General features: G+C 50.6%; 1 protein-coding gene across 2 annotated transcripts in view; it reads right to left on the bottom strand.

Annotated features, from left to right (window-relative positions):
- Nucleotides 1–397: 397 nt before the first annotated feature.
- The window catches only part of LOC114671785 (uncharacterized), a 57,731-nt gene continuing 38,413 nt past the window's right edge, over nucleotides 398–19,715 (bottom strand). For both annotated transcript variants that reach the window (XM_077960194.1, XM_077960193.1), the window contains 3 exons: nucleotides 15,275–15,547; nucleotides 1,096–1,192; nucleotides 398–821 (listed from right to left, as the gene is read on the bottom strand). In XM_077960194.1, coding sequence (XP_077816320.1) covers nucleotides 757–821; nucleotides 1,096–1,192; nucleotides 15,275–15,547 — 435 coding nt within the window. In that variant the 3' untranslated portion in view covers nucleotides 398–756. The remainder of the gene's footprint in view (nucleotides 822–1,095; nucleotides 1,193–15,274; nucleotides 15,548–19,715) is intronic.

Here is a 19,715-nt window from a genome sequence, read left to right as displayed (position 1 = left end):
GAACGATCGCGCCACTATACTCCAACCTGGGCAACAGAAAGAGACTCCATCTAAAAAAAAAAAAAAGCTGGTTTCCAGCTTCATCCATGTCCCTGCACAGGAACAGAAAACCAAACACCTCATGTTCTCACTCATAAGTGGGAGTTGAACAAGAACACATGGACACATGGAGGGGAACATTACACACTGGGGCCTGTCAGGGGGTGGGAGGCAAGGGGAGGGAGAGCATTAGGACAAATACCTAATGCATGTGGGGCTTAAAACCTAGATGACGGGTTGATGGATGCAGCAAACCACTATGGCACATGTATACCTAAGTAACAAACCTGCACATTCTGCACATGTATCCCAGAACTTAAAGTAAAATTTTTTTAAAATAGAAGAATATCTGGACATATTATGACTGAATCCAGTGCCTTTCAGGTTTTATTTTTCAATAAATAATGAGTAACATTTAAAAAAAGAATTAGCTAAGCATGGTAGCATGCACCTGTAGTCCCAGCTTCTTGGGAGGCTGAAGCAGGGGGATCACTTAAGCCCAGAAGGTTTAGGCTGCACTGAGCCGTGATCGTGCCACTGCACCCCAGCCTGGGTGACAGACTGAAATCGTGTCTCACAAAAGAAAAGGAAAAAAAGAGCGATGTGGGCTGCATTCATTTTCTGTGGCTGCCATAACCACATGTTCAGCGGCTGAAACCACACGAGTGTGTGATCCTACCATTCCCAGGGGTCCCCAGTCTGCCGGCTGCCTTCCTTCTAGAGGCCCTGGGCGTGTCTGTTTCCAGCTTGTGTGGGTTGTTGGCAGAATTCAGCTCCTGTGGCTGCAGGACAGAGGTTCCCTTGCTAAGAGCTGCTTCCTGCTCCTGTGAAAACCCCATTCCTCAGAGCTCAGCCCCTTCCTCCACCATCAAAGCCAGCATCGGCCGTCCATGCATCTCACGTGGACCCACGCTGCTTCTTCCTCCCACCTCTCCCTTCCACATCTAAGGACATTTATAATCACGCTGGGCCCCCACAGATAAGCCAGGAAACCTTAAACTTTGTGTCCTCCATTCCCTCTGCAAAGCCCGTTACCACAAAGCATAACATACTCACAGGCACCAGCAATGGGGACATGGACGTCTTCAGGGCTGTGATTCTTTTCCTGAAGGGGCTGCCTCAGATCCAGGACACAGAAGCTCTCCTGCAGATTCTGTGATATTTGAACAGACATGGACGTCAAGACAGAGTTCGCCACATGCAGAACCAGGGAAAGCCATCCCTGCAAAGCTATGGCAAGTGGCACGTCCCCAGGGCAGGGATGAGCTCGGGGATGAAGGGGACAGGGGGACGAGGACCGAGGTGGGCAGGGACCTGGACCGCAGAGAAGGGCCTTGGGTTTACTGTGCAATCAGAAACCATGAAAGGCGTTAAGCACAAATGACATGATCGGATTTATATTTTTAAAAGATCACTCTGTTATTTGACATTTGAAATGATATTTGAGATGTGCTTGGAAAGCACAGGTAGGCTTTAGACAGATGAAGAGGGGAGACATGTGTGTCAGGTACATAGAGCTGGGACACAGCCTGGAGGCAGGAAGCGGACAGAGAGCGGTAGAGCACCAGGCCCCAGGGTGCAAGAGACAGCCCAGCTGGAGGGACCCTGGGGGAGGAGAGCTGGAAGCACCCTGGGAGGTGGTGGCTGGGGAGAGCCTGGGGGTGTGGGCAGAACTGTAGGTGGGGGCCTTCGGTGGGGCACTGCTGCAGGCTGAGGGTCTGCAGGAATGTTTCGGGCAAGGGGTGGGAGCTGGTGTCCATCCCACTGGCTCCTTATGGGGGCAATCAATGGTGTCGAAACTCCCAGCTGACAGCTTCCTTGCCTCATCATTAGACGCCATGAAAGAACCAGTCATAGGAAGGGACAAAGGGACGGACCCTTGGTGAGAGGTCAGCTCCAGCACTGTGGGGCCCAGTCTTACCAGGAGAACGGGCCTGGGGCTCACAGCTCATGCTCTGCACAGCTGTTCTCTGCTTACCCAGACAATTCAGCGGGAACTCGTTAACATGGAATTGGGAGGAAGTAAACAGTGCCCATTCTCTTCCCCAAGTCCTTCCCTTTTTATTTTTCATATCTCCAACACAGAGGACAGTCCACCTCAGAATGTCTGTGGTCCCCTCTGCCCTGAGGGCCGTGGCTGGGGAGGCAGGGGCCCAGTGCTGGAGGACAGGGGCTGGACACACTCCCCAGTGAGGGAGCCCCACGGGGACCAGAGCCCGAAGACCTTCAGCTCTAACCAAGGAGCCCCCGAGATGGGACAGCCCAGGCGTGTGTGAGCCTAACCTGGGGCCAGGTCCTGGGCTTTTGCCTTCGGTGTCAGCAACACAACACGGCACGCACAACTTTCCACCCATCAGCAATCCACTAGTGTGTGTCCCACGCTGGAACTGAGTATGGTGGGACTTGTCAAAAATGTAAAAGGGAAACAAGAGAGAAAACAGCAGAGAGAGATGAAGAACTCAGCCTCTTTAAATACCATCCCCTCTGCGGGCGGTCAGTGCCAAGGTCACAGGGCCCCACAGCTGTGTGGCCACCCTAGGAATGAGTCCAGTGTGCTCAGAGGCACCCGCCAGCCGACTTCCAGTGCCTACCTGATCTGGAGAGAAGAGTAAAATATAAAACCCTCTTATATTTTACTCTTTCCTGTATTCTGCAGAGCTGTTTAAACCTGAAATTAAACGAGCGAGCTGGTATACGGCAGTGTCTTAGGGGGGCTTAGCACCTGCCTGGCACAGGAGCACCCACTGTGTAGTGTTTATCTTTCTTATTAAATCAAAGGAAGAATGGAAAGACCACAGACCCTCTCAGCACACAAAGGGATATTTTCACCCCTGCCTTTCCTTCCAAATATGCAGATGACTACCACAGCCCAGACACAGCACCCTTGGCAGAGGACTCAAGGACTTCACTCTGCCAGCCCTGGGTGGCCCTACCCGGGCCTCCTTTCCAGGAAATTGGGGTTTGCCTGCCCTGCCCAGGCTGTGAAGAGTATGCCCCAGGCAGATCCTGGATTCCACTTCAACCCTGCAAATCCACACCCCACCCTCACACTTCACATGGTCCCCCAGCCCAGAAGGGACTGGAAGAGTGGAAGCACCTGTCCCTGTGCAGGGAGGAAGCAGGGTCAGGGGACCCTCAGGGCCTCGCTGATCATCCCATGAATGGGCACACCTGGTCCTACCATCCCGTCCACCTGAGCGGCACTGCCGTCTGTGTGGAAGGGAAAGTGGCGAGGTAACAATTGAGCAGTCAATCAGTGGCATCCGCTGCCCACGAGGGAGTGAACTTCCCATCACAAAGCGATGGCTCAGACCCGACCTGGCATTGGCTATGGCATGGTAGTGCCACTGCCTCTCACACACCCAACCCTTCGTTATCCGAGGGCACCCATGACACTCAGCAGCCACACTGGTGTCCCCTTGCCCTCAGAGTCCCGCTGTCCTCTGCGGAGTCCCTGAGCTCACAGAGCTGAGCTCAAAGGCGAATCCTGAAATCCGGAGGTGCTGAGCTGTGGCCCGTTTCTATCTTTTCTTTCCACTTCTAAGAAGGAAGCTGTGTCTGGATCCTTCCTGCATTGCTGGTGGGAATGTGAAACTGTGTCACCATGGAAAACAGTGTAGCAGCTCCTCAAAAAACAAACATGAGTGTTGTTCTGATCACCAGTCCCACTTCTGGGAATATATGAAAGAGAACTGAAATCAGGGTCTCAAACAGACATCTGCACTCCACGTTCACAGCAGCATATTAACAACAGCCAAAAGGTGTTAACGGCCCAGTGTCATCAGTGGGTGAACAGATAAGCAACATGCAGCATAGGCACATGGTGGAATATTATTCACCTTCAGAAAGGGAAGGGACATCTGACATGTGCTACACCAGGGATGAAGCTTGAGGACATTATGCTAAGTGAAATAAACCAGAACCAAAAGGACAAATACTGTGTGATTCCACTTACATGCAGTACTCAGATACGCAGATTCATAGAGACAGAAAGTGGAAGGGTGGGTGCCAGGGGTTAGGGGAGGGGGAAGCATGAGGACTTAGTGTTGAGTGGGGACAGAGTTCCAATTTTGCAAGATGAAAAAGCCCTGGAAATGTGTAGTTCTGATGGTTGCACAGTATCATGAACATGCTTAATGCCACTGAACTGTATGCTTAAAAAAGTCAAAATGGAAAATTGTATGTTGTGTATATTATGCCACAATAAAAATATATGCCAGAAAAAGAAAGCCAGGTCTTAAAAGCAGAACTTTGGAGAAATGTGTTTGTGTGGTCTTAACCTCATGCACTTTGAAGGCCTTCTGGACTTGCCATGAAGAGAAGAATGTGGGACCAGAGGTCAGGTTGTTCAGTGACTTTGGACAAGCTTCAGGTTCCTTCTGCACAAAACGGGTGAGAGTCACCACTAGCTTACAGCCTACCGAGTAAAGCACGTGGCATCCCATGTGGATAGTCACTTTTTGAGCAGGAGCTGTAGGTTGTTAGTTGCTATCCAATACCATTAAGTGGCCCAGGTGGGAGGGAAGGTAACAGCCAAGCCGATGGTGCCCAATCTGCGGCCAGCTCCAGTGGCCAGCTGGAGACCCTGCTGGGATGACTCCACTGCCAGCTCCCTTCAAGCTGGCAGCTGCCACAGGGCAGTTGGTGACGAAGGAGCCCGCTGAGGCACAGTGGCAGCTTCCACACTTCACAGCCAGATGGAAAAATACAACTGCAGCAGGGCGTGAAGGGCGCAATGTTCACGGAACTTTAAAAAAGAAAACCTGATCAGGGAGGGCATAGCGATGGCCAAAAAGCACACGAGAAGATGCTCGACATCATCACTGACAGCCAATGAGCACACGAGAAGACACTCAACATCATCACCGAGGCCAAGAAGCACACAAGAAAGTGCTCGACATCATCACTGACAGCCAACAAGCACACAAGAAGGCATTCAATATCATCACCAATGGCCAAAAAGCGCACAAGAAGGTGCTTGACATTGTCACTGATGGCCAACAAGCACACAAGTAGGGGCTCGACATTGTCCCCAATGGCCAACAAGCACATGAGAAGGTGCTTCACATTGTTGCCAATGGCCAACAAGCACACAAGAAGGGGCTCGACATCGTCACCGATGGCCAACAAGCACACAAGAAGATGCTCGACATCATCACCAATGGCCAACAAGCGCACGAGAAGATGCTTGACATCATCACCGATGGCCAACAAACACATGAGAAGACACTCAACATCATCACTGATGGCCAACAAGCACACGAGAAGATGCTTAACACCATCACCAATGGCCAACAATCGCACGAGAAGGGGCTTGACATTGTCACTGATGGCCAACAGGCACAAAAGAAGGGGCTCGACATCGTCGCCAATGGCCAACGCTCGACATAATCACCAATGACCAACAAGCACATGAGAAGGGGCTCGACAATGTCACCAATGGCCAACAAGCACACAAGAAGGGGCTCGACGTCATCACCAATGGCCAACAAGTGCACAAGAAGGGGCTCGACATTGTCACTGACGGCCGACGCTCAACATCATCACCAATGGCCAACAAGCACACGAGAAGGGGCTTGACATCATCACTGACAGCCAACAAGCACACAAGAAGATGCTCAACATCGTCACCAATGGCCAACAAGTGCATGAGAAGATGCTCAACATCATCACCAATGGCCAACAAGCGCACAAGAAGGGGCTCAACATCGTCACTGATGGCCAACAAGCGCACAAGAAGACGCTCAACATCGCTACCGAGGCCAACAAGCACACGAGAAGACGCTTGACATCGTCACCGATGGCGAACAAGCACACGAGAAGGGGCTTGACATTGTCACTGATGACCAACAAGTGCAAGAGAAGACACTCAACATCATCACCAAGAGCCAACAAGCGCACAAGAAGATGCTTGACATCATCACTGATGGCCAACAAGCTCATGAGAAGACACTCGACATCATCACCAATGGCCAACAAGCACACAAGAAGACGCTCGACATCGTCACTGAGGCCAACAAGCACATGAGAAGACGCTCGACATCGTCATCAGTGGCCAACAAGCACACAAGAAGATGCTCAACATCATCACCGAGACCAACAAGCACATGAGAAGACACTCGACATCGTCATCAAGACGCTCCAACAAGTGCACAAGAAGATGCTCGACATCGTCACCAAGACTAACAAGCAAATGAGAAGAAGCTCAACTCATCACTGACAGCCAACAAGCACATGAGAAGACGCTCGACATTATCACTGATGGCCAACAAGCACACGAGAAGGGGCTCGACATCATCAGCAACAGTCGACACTTGACATCATCACTGATGGCTGATAAGCACACGAGAAGGTGCTCAACGTCATCACTGATGGCCAACACGCACACAAGAAGGGGCTCAACATCGTCACCGATGGCCAATGCTCGACACCATCACCAATGGCCTACAAGCACATGAGAAGGGGCTCGACATTGTCACCGATGGCCAACAAGCACACGAGAAGGGGCTTGACATCATCTCCGATGGCCAATAAGCACATGAGAAGGGGCTTGACATCATGTGATGGCCAACAAGCACACAAGAAGACACTCGACATCATCACCGATGGCCAATAAAACACAAGAGGACACTCGACATCGTCACCGATGGCCAACAAGCACACGAGAAGATGCTCGACATCATCACCGATGGCCAACAAGCACATGAGAAGGTGCTTGACATCATCACCGATGGCGAACAAGCTCACAAGAAGGTGCTCGACATCATCACCGATGGCCAACAAGCACATGAGAAGGGGCTCGACATCGTCACCAACGGCCAACAAGCACACGAGAAGACTCTCGACATCATCACCGATGGCCAGCAAGCACACGAGAAGGGGCTCGACATCATCACGGATGGCCAACAAGCACACGAGAAGACTCTCGACATTGTCACCGATGGCCAACAAGCGCACGAGAAGACGCTCGACATCATCACCAAGGCCAACAAGCACACGAGTGTTTGTGGAGTTCAGTAGCATGATCTCGGCTCACCGCAACCTCTACCTCCCAGGTTCAAGCGATTCTCCTGTCTCAGCCTCCTGAGTAGTTGGGATTACAGGCACCTGCCACCATGCCCGGCGATTTTTGTATTTTTAGTAGAGATGGGATTTCATCATGTTTGCCAAGCTGGTCTCGAACTCCTGATCTCAGGGGATCCGCCCGCCTCTGCCTCCCAAAGTGATGGGATTACAGGCATGAGCCACCACGCACAGTCAAGTAAGTTCTTTGGTGGTGATTTGTGAGATTTTGGTGCATCCATCACCGGAGCAGTACACACTGAACCCAGTTTGTAGTCTTTTATCCCTCATCCCTGTCCCACCATCTCCCCTGCAAGTCCCCTAAGTCCATCATATCCTTGTTATGCCTTTGCATACTCATAGCTTAACTCCCACTTATGAGTGAGAACATACAATATTTAGTTTTCCATTCCTGAGTTACTTCACTTAGAATAATAGTCTCCAATCTCATCCAGGTCGCTGCAAATGCCATTAATTCATTCCTTTTTATGGCTGAGTAGTATTCCATCAAATATATATGTGTGTGTGTGTGTGTGTGTGTGTATGTATATATACATACATACAGTTTCTTTATCCATTCATTGATTTATGGGCATTTGGGCTGGTTCTACTATTTTGCAATTGCGAATTGTGCTGCTGTAAACATGTGTGTTCAAGTACCTTTTTCATATAATGACTTCTTTTCCTCTGGGTAGATACCCAGTAGTGGAATTGCTGGATCAAATCGATTTTCACCCTAGAGTTACCAGGTGACTCAGAAGTTCTGCTCCTAGGTATGTGCTCAAGAGAAATGAAAGTGCAGACAGACACTCACACACAAATGTCCATAGCAGCATTATTCACAACAGCCAAAAAGTGAAAACAATCCAATGGCCATCAAATGGTGATGTGGTAAACAGGATGTGGGATATCCATCAAATGGAACATTAATTGACAATAAGAAAGAAGGAAATGTTGGCATCCACTACCACATGGATAAACCTTGAAAACATTGCATTATCTGAAAGAAGCAGGCAAAAAAGAAAACATAGTGGGTCATTTAATTTATATCAAGTGTCAAAAAAAAAAACCACAAATAGCAAGAGACCAAAAGCGGATTAGTAATTACCTAAGAGCTAGGTGCTGTGGTTCACACCTGTAATCCAAGCACTTTGGGGAGGCCAAGGCAGAAGGATCACTTGAGTACAGGAGTTTGAAACCAGCCTGGGCAACCTCACATCTACAAAAAAATACAAAAATTAGCTGGGCGTGGTGGCGTATGCCTGCCTATGGTCCCAGCTACTAGGGGGCTGAGGCAGGAGGATCACCTGAGCCCAGTGAGGTTGAGGCTGCAGTGAACCATGATTAATCCACCACACTCCAGCCTGGGCAACAGAGGGAGACTCTGTCACAAAAATAATAATAATTAGCTAGGACTGGGTGTCAGAATGAGGTGTCATCACAGGGTGACTGCAGGTCCTAAAATTAGAGGGTGGTGATGGTTGTACCCTCTTTAAACAGCCTAAAGTTCATTGAACTGTACACTTAAAACAGGTGCCTTTTATGGCATGTAAATTATATCCCCATAAGGCTGGGTTTGTTGTTGTTGCTGTTGTTGTTGTTGCTGTTGTTGTCTGTTGCCAGGCTGGAGTGCAGTGGCGCAATCTTGGCTCACTGCAACCTCTGACTCCCTGGTTCAAGCAATTCTTCTGCCTCAGCCTCCCAAGTAGGTAGGACTACAGGCATGCACCACCACACCAGGCTTATTTTTTTATTTTTGGTAGAGACAGGGTTTCACCACGTTGGCTGGGATGGTCTCGATCTCCTGACCTCGTGATTCGCCCACCTCGGCCTCCCAAAGTGCTGGGATTACAGGCATGAGCCACTGTGCCCGGCCACAGCTATTTTTTAACAGCAGCAATCTGAATGTAGCAGCCAGTATTGAAGCTGCAAATTGATTGAATTTTGTCCAGATAATGCAATCAGCTTTATTCCTCATCTTTTGTCTTCCTGTCCTCTCCCCATGGCTCCCACCCATTTTGAGATAAATAGATGGAGGATAAAGGTTTAGTTGCTATGCATGCAAATATCCATTAATATTCACTGGGGGCTCTTTCCTTTGCTTTTACCATGAATATTTCTTGTGAACTAAATCAGGATATCCTACCGAACAAACACAAGTCAAGCTACAAGTTATACTTCTTTTTTTTTCTATTTTTGTTTTTTTAAGAAGACTTGAGAAATAAAAATGCATCATTCCCTGAGAACTAGCATTTTAAATATGACACCAAATTATAATTTTAAAATAAAATGTGGGTTCCAGGTACCACCCACCCCCCCCCCGGCCCCTGCAGCTTGATCTCATATTATTCAATTCTCCTTGATGACTAATTAACCCAGAGTGGCTCAGACTGACACACACGTGTGTGACCTTTTGAAAACTCAGTTCTTTCCTAGGAGATGGTGAATGACTTTCATGGGGAACCTGAAATCAATAGAAAGAGTGGGTGTTGTGCAAATACCAAGGGCAGGAGCCACGCCCACAGGATACAGGGAAGAGAGGACCAGCGTGCAGGACAGAGACCTTCATTTGAAGATGAGACCCAAAGTCCAAATCTAATACCCTGAGACTGAGCAGAAACAATCCCCTCTCCATGACACCCCCTATACATGCACACACATACACATTCACACATACACGCTCACAGTCACAGTCACACACATTCACACACATGCACACACTCTCACAGTCACACACACACACATTCACACGCAATCACAGCCACACACACAGCCACACACACATTCACACACCGGCATATTCACACACACATTCACACATGCACTCTCACAGTCACACACATTCACACACATGCACACACTCTCACAGTCACACGCATTCACACACATGCACACACATGCACACATTCACACACAATCACAGTCACACACTGCCACACACATATTCACACACATACATATTCACACACACACATTCATACATGCACTCTCAGTCACACACAACCACACAATTCACACACATGCACACACACTCACAGTCACACACAACTACACACATTCACACACATGCACATTCACACACAGTCACATACAGCCACATACATTCACACACTGACAGTCACACACAGCCACACACATTTACACATTCAGTCATACACAGTCACACACACACATTCACATGCATGCACATTCACACACAGTCACAGACACACATGCACATAGACACAGTCATACACATGCACACACAGCCACATTAACACACGTACATTCACACACATAGTCACACACACATCTACACACATGCACACATTAACACACACATTCACAGAGTCATACACAGTAACACAGCACATTCACACACATGCACATTCACACTCATATATACACGGACACAGTCACATACATATTCATACATGCCCCCTCACAGTCACACATAGTCACACACATGCACACACAGGCACATTCACACACTCTCAGTCACACATTCACACACATGCACGTAGACACAGTCATACCCATGCACACACAGCCACATTAACACACATGTACATTCAGAGGCACACATCTACACACATGCACACATTCACACACACACTCTCAGAGTTACATATGCATGAATTCACTCATGCATGCCACATACCGTGCCACACACGTGCACATTGCACATGCACAAGCATACACATTCACACATATTCACAACACACATGCTCATTCACACACATGAATTCACACATGCACATAATCACATGCACGAATTCGCTCACACATGGCACACACCATGCCACACACATGCACATTCGCACACATGCAAACACACATTGGCACACATTCGCAAATGTACGCCATCAACGGTGAACAGCCGAGAGACACCAGCCTCCTGCACTCCCTCACGTTTCCCCCGGTGTGGCCACGCCTGGAGTTGGTCCACGCATTCACCCTATACGCGTCCAGATCTGGCAGAACTGCAGGATCCCAACTTGTGAGATGGACTCCACAGTTTCCTCGGGCTTCCTGAAGATGCCTGCTTGGCACCACCTCTCCAGTGGGAGCGAAGCAACCTCGTGTCCCCTCAGAGGACAGACAGGCGCTCAGCCCACAGGGGCTGAGGTCATGGACCGCAAACATCCCACAGGGTCAGAAGGAGCCCCACAGGACATGCGAGCCTTGTAGCAGCCTCCGGCTTCTATGAGGAAAATGATCAGGCTTCAATGATCATTTCCTTTCTCTGTTTCTTTTTCGGCTGTCTCACGAAATGCATCTTTTATGAGACAAGAGAAAAAGATAGAGCCAAGTTCACACCATCAGCTGAAATGAGGAAAATGGTGAGAAACTGGTCCCTGCTCACTGAGAAGCCCATGAAAATGTCAAAATTACATACATATGAATTCACTCATACATACCACTTACGGTGCCACACACATGCACATTTGCACATATACAGGCACACACATTCACATCCGATGTGGTATCAGCAGATGTCTTCATTTCCCTCTTCGTCTCTCTTTTATGAACTTCCTTTGACAAGGTCAGGCCATAAAGATTCAGGTGTAGGACTGTCTTTCAGATAGCACGCCCTGCGCAAAAGCAGGCTGATGGATCGGAGGTGTGGTGGGGGGAACAAGAAGACAGTGCGTTTCTCGGAGTGTCTGTTATATACCAGGCATAGTATAAACAACTTTACATGCATCGATTAAATTAATTTCATTTCATCATTATTACCCCCATGTTACAGATGAGGAAATTGAGACTTCACTTTCTGGCTCAAAGAGGCAAAGCTACATTCAAGATCCAACGCAAAGGTCTTCAAGCCTGCGCTCCTGACTGCCACACCCAGGAGACAGCAGTGCCTCATCAAGTGTCCAGGAAGCGCCTGTACTAAGCTCCTTGAGACAGTGTTGAAGGATTTTCTGCCTCAAAACAGAAGTTGGATGAGTTGAATTCCTAGGAAAGTGAGAAAATGAAGGGACCAGTAACAGCACCAAAAACAAACCTGGAGCTCCCTGTCAGGCGATGCCCACAGTGCTTTCAAGATGATAATGAGCTACACTTCACAACGGAAAAAACCTCGTATACAAAGAAACTCTGGGAAATCCTAATCTGGGATTTCTTAACAAATGTAAGTTATGAGTTCAAGAACTGTGAGCTTTTTGTCTAGTTTTACCTTCAAAACTGTACCTCATTGATAATGATTACTCCAAACTCACTCCCCAAGTGATTACTCCGTAATCACTCCTTCTCCGTGAGATTGTGTCCATCGTAAGAACAAAGGAGCCTGAATCCTGCCAGCCTCGCAGTTGTCTTCTCTTCGCCAACCCACAGCTGGCAGTGCCTTGATCAATTTCCAGATTCGCTTTGATGACAGAGCTTTCCAGTCTTCCTCTCAACACAGCTCCTGTTATTCAAATATCTCTGAAGTCCCTTCTCAAAGATCTGCCTCCTGCTGTGAAACCCTCCTCCTTCATGGAGGATCATTTACACAGACAAATTTTCCCTTCCCCAAGCATCACTGTAGTTAGTGAACAACAACAACAAAAAGAAAAATCAAATAAAGAGTGTTTTCTCTTTTTCCATTCACAATGCAAACTTCATGCAAAGAAAACCTCTTTCTCCATAAATGATGGGGGCTACCAGGCACATTTCCCATGGAACAAAGTCTTAGGGACGGGCTTCGAACTTGAGAAGAATTCCTACTCTCACCATCCTGAGAAGGCCCTGAAATACAGACTGCGGGTGACGGAGAGAAGCTGCAGTCTCCAGGCCATGGCTCACGTCCTCCCTCTAGACACTCAGATGCCATTTCCACCCATAGACTGCCACTCCCACAGCCCCTCAGTCAATGCCAATAGACATGGAATCGTTATGACCAATGTCCACTCCCACAGCCCCTCAGTCAATGCTGATAGACATGGAATCTTTATGACCAATGTCAACTCCCACAGCCCCTCAGTCAATGCCGATAGACATGGAATCATTGTGACCAATGTCCACTCCCACAACCCTTCAGTCAACGCTGATAGACACGGAATCATTATCACCAATGTCCACTCCCACAGCCCCTCAGTCAATGCTGATAGACATGGAATCGTCCACACCAGCGTCCACTCCCACAACCCCTCAGTCAATGCCGATAGACATGGAATCCTTATCACCAATGTCCACTCCCACAACCCCTCAGTCAACGCTGATAGACACGGAATCCTTATCACCAATGTCCACTCCCACAACCCTTCAGTCAACGCTGATAGACACGGAATCATTATCACCAATGTCCACTCCCACAGCCCCTCAGTCAATGCTGATAGACATGGAATCTTTATGACCAATGTCCACTCCCACAGACCCTCAGTCAATGCTGATAGACACGGAATCATCCACACCAATGTCCACTCCCACAGCCCCTCAGTCAATGCCGATAGACATGGAATCCTTATCACCAATGTCCACTCCCACAGCCCCTCATTCAAGGCTGATAGACATGGAATCGTCCACACCAGCGTCCACTCCCACGGTGGTCCACTCCCACAGTCCACTCCCACATCGTCCACTCCCACAGTCCACTCCCATAGCGTCCACTCCCACAGTCCACTCCCATAGTGTCCACTCCCATAGCCCCTCAGTCAATGCTGATAGACATGGAATCCTTATCACCAACGTCCACTCCCACAGCCCCTCAGTCAATGCTGATAGACATGGAATCGTCCACACCAATGTTCATCTCCTTTTGAGTTTCCTACGTCGTTTAGTCTTCCAGGCTAGAAACCTCCATCAGAAGCCATATTGCACCCTCCCTTCCCACTCCAAACACCAGATCAGTTCTCAGAGATGCCCTGCTAACCCAGGCCGTCCTGCACCCACCCTGCTGTCTCCGCGTTGCTGAGCTACCTCAGCTGCCCTGGACAGTGGCAGGGCCTCCTCTTTCACTGGGTCCCCACAGTGGCTGTTGAAGTAACGTGTCTGAGAGCAGCCCGATGGTGCCTGCAGCACGTTGCCTAAAGAACTCTGTTATAGTCATGTGTGCACGCTGTCTTCCCCTCTAGACTGCAAGCTCCCTGTGGGCAGGGATACACCTCAGTAATCTCTGCATTCCTAGTTCCTGGTGCATGGCCACAGCCATTGTTGTGGTTTGTGATTGTTGTCGCTGTCATCATTGTCTCTAATTCTTGTAAGACATGGCAAAATCATCATTACCTAAGTAATTTTAAACACCATGACACACTAGGTCTGGTCAACAATAAGTTACAGATTTATTTAAACATCCAAGGACACTGCCTTCCTCTACTACCCCATACTCCTGCGGTTTCTGGGGTTCTCAACTTTGTGTGAACTCCGTAAGAGGCTCCTCCTTCAGAGGGACTCATCCAGAGGATCTTGTTTAGATTAGAAACTCGAAAACCACGACAGCCTCACTCCGAACTGCTCATGCGACAGCCTCTTGAGAAGGTGAAAGTTATAGGTGAAAAAAGAAGCAAAGAAGGTTGCAGGAAGCTGGCACGAAGGCTGCCCCGAATGGGCCTGCGCGCAGAGCTGCCACAGAGGGTGTCTGGGCCTGGAGGTGGCCCCTACTCTCAGGTCTCGGGAGGGAGGGAGAGACATGACTAAGACAGGACTCATTCCTGTCCCTGCTGCAGAAGGAGAGCATGTGGCCTCTGCAGGGAACTTCTGTGCCCAGCCCTGCACAGGGACACTTTCCTGGGCCACGGTCTTGGGGATCCCAGGGGAGTGGTCGGGCCACTCAGCCTCAGGCAAGTTCATTCTTCCTCTCCTGGAGCCACCAAACAAAAGCAGATTTTCAAAGACAAGGAGACATGTGGGTCCCTGAGCAATTCTGTGGCCACCTGGGGATGGTGGCGCTGGCTGAAGAGATGTCCTAAAAACACCCCCCTCCTCCATCCAAACACACCACCAGGCTCTCTGCCTCCGCCAGATGACTCGATGATGGCAGAGCAGAGTCCAGATCCCCCACCGTCCCACGGACAGTGCTGCCTCTCACACGCACACACGCACATGTGTGCACACACCTCACCCTGGGCACACGCCCCAAGGACAGCACTTGCTTGGGAGAAGGGTGGAGGCTGTCGGGGGCAGCCCCACCTCTCCCAGACGCCACGGCCTTGCTGGTTTATGCCTCTGCTTTCTTCTTGGTAAACAAGGACAGCAACAACCACATCTCTACCTGGCAGATGGCCTTGAGAATGGGTCCCAGCCAGCGTCTCCATGGGAGCAGCATCCAACAGCTCAGTGCCCTGAGTAGTGTCTGGGGACCACGGTGAAAGGCCGCTACCAAGGGCGTTGCATGCGGCTCCTCCAGGAAAGACGGGTATCTGAGGCTGTATTGCCAAGGTCGACAAGGAAAAATGCTCAGCTCTGGCTTCCACCAAACTTGCTCCTCACCAGAAGTCGGGCACCAGCCCCAACGGGCCACACAGCTCCATTCACTTGGCTGTCGCTGTAAGAGAGAGCAAAAGAAAAGGCGGCAGGTTGGCCCTTTCGGGGAAGGCAGTGCAGCTCACGTGTACAGCCTTGGCATTTTAATGGTAATTATCTCTGCAGGAGTTTTCCTTTTTTTTCTGTAAGCCGGAGTCTGTCTTCTTCCCCTAATTCACAAGGCCCATCTGTGTGTGGCAGCTTGTGTGCACAAACACACACACACGCACACTACACAAACACATGCACCCACTGGCACACATACACATGTATACACAGACACACGCGTGTGTGCACCCAGCACACACATACACACACATAGGAACACACACACCAGTGCACATGCACACACCAGCTCACAGTGCATGCACACACATGCGTGCAATTTACACACGCACACCAGCAGCACACAGGCACGCACACACTCCAGGGTTCCTGTGGCTGGAGAGAGGCTCACTAAGGGTTTACCCCAGGTCTGCCCTGCTCATGGCCTAGTGCCTGGCCCAGACTCCCTCACAGCCCGACAAAGGAAAATATGGAACAATCATCGCACCACCAACTTGGAGTTGAGGGGCCCAGTGCACCCCCTCTTTCTTGGTGAGACAGAACCACAATAGCCTGCTCCAATCAAACTGATTCACGTGTCGTGACTATAAATCAGCCTCACTGAACACCACACAAAAAACACAGCCCATCTTCTGACATCTAATGAAAACTGGAAGCTGTTCTGAGTTTATAAAAAAATTGGGTCTTCACAGTTTCCCAAACAAAGAATATAGTCTATGGTCGAAGTTTTATGTAAGTCCATGTTTTATGTAAAGTTCCCCGAATAATATCTGCAATCATAAAGAAAGTTCATTGTCGTGAAAAGGTGTGGACTTGAAGCCAGGCAGAGCTGGATTGAAAGCCTAACCTCATCCTTGCTGGCATGTGACCTGGGGTCTTGGGCAAGTCTCACAAAGTCTCTAAGCTTCTGTTTCCTCAACTGGAGAAATGCCAGTAAAATGCCTACTTTGTGGAGTTGCTGAGATAATTAAATAAATTAGGTAACACAGCTTCTGTCACACTGGAGGGCTCAATGTCACCTCCCTCCTGTGGCTTTGCAGAAAAGAATCTCTGAGTGGAGATGACATGGAAAAGTCTTTAAAGGAAAAATAGTCTCTCAGCCTCCCTTCTTTCAGGGGTCCAGTATCCCCATCCATGCCTACCCCAGGGTCCTGAGTCTCCCCCGAGGCCTGACGTCCCACGGAGCCCGTCCACTGCAGTCAAATCCAAAATGGCCAGGCAGGTGACAGATGGCAGACACAGAGTTGAGAGGGCCCCAGAGGGGCACAGTCCAGGAGCCATCACTCAGGGGAAGACTTGCCTTGACTTGTAAAAACATGGAACCAGGACTGAACCCAGTGCCCTGACTTGTGGGAACACGGAATCAGGACTGGACCCAACTCCCTGATTCATAAGAACATGGAGCCAGGCCTGGACGCAGCTCCCTAACTTGTAAGAACATGGAATCAGGACTGGACCCACCACCCTGACCGAAAGGAACATGGGCGGTGATGCTGGAATATCAGTGGGTTTCTTCCACTTTGCTCCCCTCATGCCCTTGAAGACCTGTAATCCAGTACCCAGGAGCTAGTGGACCCCGTTTCCGTGGTTCTCAGCCCACATGGTCTGTGGCTGGAGCCTGTGGTTGGGACCATTTTAAGCATTTGGCCGAGCTCATTTGCTGCTGTTTCTTCTCCTGTCAGAGCCTGGTTTTATGCTTTCCTGTATTAAACAAACAGTTATTTGAAGGCAAACTCTCCTTTCCCTTGATCCTGTAGGAGAACAGCCCTAGGAGGTGCTTTTCTGATTCCTCTGACATTTCTGCCACTCCTCGAGGATCTTTCAACCTGCACTCACCTCTGAGCCCACAACAGGCCAAGCACACACTTAACAGGTTCTGAACTGCTCCACTCAGCCATCCCGTCCCAATCCTTTCTGGCTCCAGCCCTAGCAGTCCTGAAGCTGCCTGCATGTTCTCCACTAGGTCACTTACCAGGCGGTGAACGGTCTCCATTAGGAAGCCCTGCAAAGTCAGAGACTTAATACAACTGGTCTACTGCTCACCACCCTGAGGCCAAGAGCCCGGACAGCACTTACCTTTGTGCCGGTGGCGTGTGCTGTGATGGCCAATGAGGAACTGGAGGGCCTGGGATGGCTTTGTCCTGTCTGGGGGGTCTGGATGGGGCACCGGCTAGAGCCCAGCTGTCCTCCCTCTCTCTATGCTCCCTGGTCCTCCAGAGCCCCCCCTCCAGCAGGGTAGATGGGCATCTTCATACGGCAGCAAAGACCCAGATCAGAGGCTGGCACTGTGCCCTTCACAGCATGTAGTGATCAGAGCAGTCACTGCCAGTCTGGGCTAGAGGAGCGGATGCAGGTGGGAAGGCATCACCGGCCATTGGGACCAGGCCCTCGGGCTGCCACCTGCAGGCAGCCACCACCCGCCTGCCCTTCACACGGAGCTGGGTCTATTCCCCCAGACCCTTCCTTCCTGGTGGCACACGGCCGAAGCTCACCAAGGAAAGACCCCTTTGACACGGGCCCAGCCCTGGGAAGCAGCAGGAGAACAGGCACAGTTGCCAGATACGATCCCAGCTCTGCCACATGCAATTCCATGACCTGGAACGCGTCATTAACCTCACGGAGACTCAGTCTCCTTTGCGGTCAAAGGATTGCAATTGTACACACCTCCCAGGGCTGTTGGGGAAATTAATTGAATCCACTTCTGTAAAATTCTGTACTCAGCAGGCCCTCAACGGCTGGAAGCTACCACTGTCAGCAGAATGACCGCACCACCATCTCATCAAAAGCCACTCAGTACATCCTGATTCTCGCTGGGGAAGACTCCCGCTTTCTCCATTCCCACCGAAGACCTTCCTGAGGGCCAGGCTGTCAGCCCGGCGTCCCCGGCCCCAGCACCAGACCCAGCACAAGGCCCCACCAGCCCCTGCTGAACGGAAGGACGGACGGGCAGTGGCCGTGTGGATGAAGGACGGGTGTTTGCAGGTGGCAAAAAGGGATGCACACATATTTTTTGTTCTCCTTAAATAATCATGACATCCTCATTCTCCATGGAACCACCCTTACCCTCCTCCTCTCTTCCTTTGCGGTCACTGCCGCTGTCCTGTGGGCAGTGCCGCCTCCACAGTAGTCTTTGAGTCAGCACACAGCAGGCCTGGATGTGGCGGTGCCTCAGAGGCCGGAGGACACCACAGAGCCACAGGCGCCCACAGGGCCACCCAGCAGCTCCCCCGGCTGCCCCACCTCGGGCAGGCAACGGAGTCCCCAACCCCTGCAGAGAGACAGCGGTGTCCCTGATCTCACGCGGGCACAGTGGGGAGTAAAGGGCCGTGCATAAGAAGCCCGGGGCTCCGAGCCCGGCACAGGATGCACGTTGCCACGTAGATGGCTGCTCCCTCACTTCTGCCACTGCAGCCTTGGCACACAGGACTTTGGCCATGTGACCACCCAGGCTGCTACTCTCACTTGCCAAACACACCCTGCACTGATCCATCTCAGAGTCATGATGGCTTCCTGGAGGTCCTGCCATGCTGACTTAGCATGCCCCCTGTCCCTCGCTACCCTCATCCTTCCCCACAGTCAGACCCACCCTCAGACACCCCGACTCTAGAAAGCCCACTGTTCCTCGTTCCATCCTCCTGGGACCCCGGTCAGCTCGCTCAAGGCAGGCCTGGAAACAATGCTACCTCACTGTCCGTCTGCAAGGACTCTAGGCAACCTCTGTATTTACTGCCATTGTTTACATCCTGCCTCATTCCAAGAGCAGTGTAGCTGGTAAAGGACACGCACAGCAAGGCCAATGCCACGAAGACAGGTAAGGATGAGCACAGCCACGGAAAGGCCTGAGGCTGTTCAGAATGAGTAGGAACTGTCGCTTACCTTGAGCATCCAGGGCACAGGTGCTGCTGGACCCCCGCAGGGTGCACAGGCACTGAGAAGGGCTCGAAAGGAGAACTGCCTCTGCTCACAGCACAGCTGAGGAGACTGACATAGCCACGTGTGAAGCACTGGGCATCCCGTGTTTCGCATTTCAGGGAAACACCACCCCTGTAGCCGGGGCAGAGACCCCGGGAGCCAGCCCTGGAGGAGGCGTGCGCTCAGGGAGCAGCCGGAGATGGGTGGGGAGG

The sequence above is a fragment of the Macaca mulatta genome, chromosome 13 (assembly GCF_049350105.2).
Source record: "Macaca mulatta isolate MMU2019108-1 chromosome 13, T2T-MMU8v2.0, whole genome shotgun sequence".
NCBI classification, from domain to species: Eukaryota; Metazoa; Chordata; class Mammalia; order Primates; family Cercopithecidae; genus Macaca; species Macaca mulatta.
The sequence above is the reverse complement of the archived record's forward strand: the minus strand, read 5'-3'. Positions and strand labels throughout refer to the sequence as shown.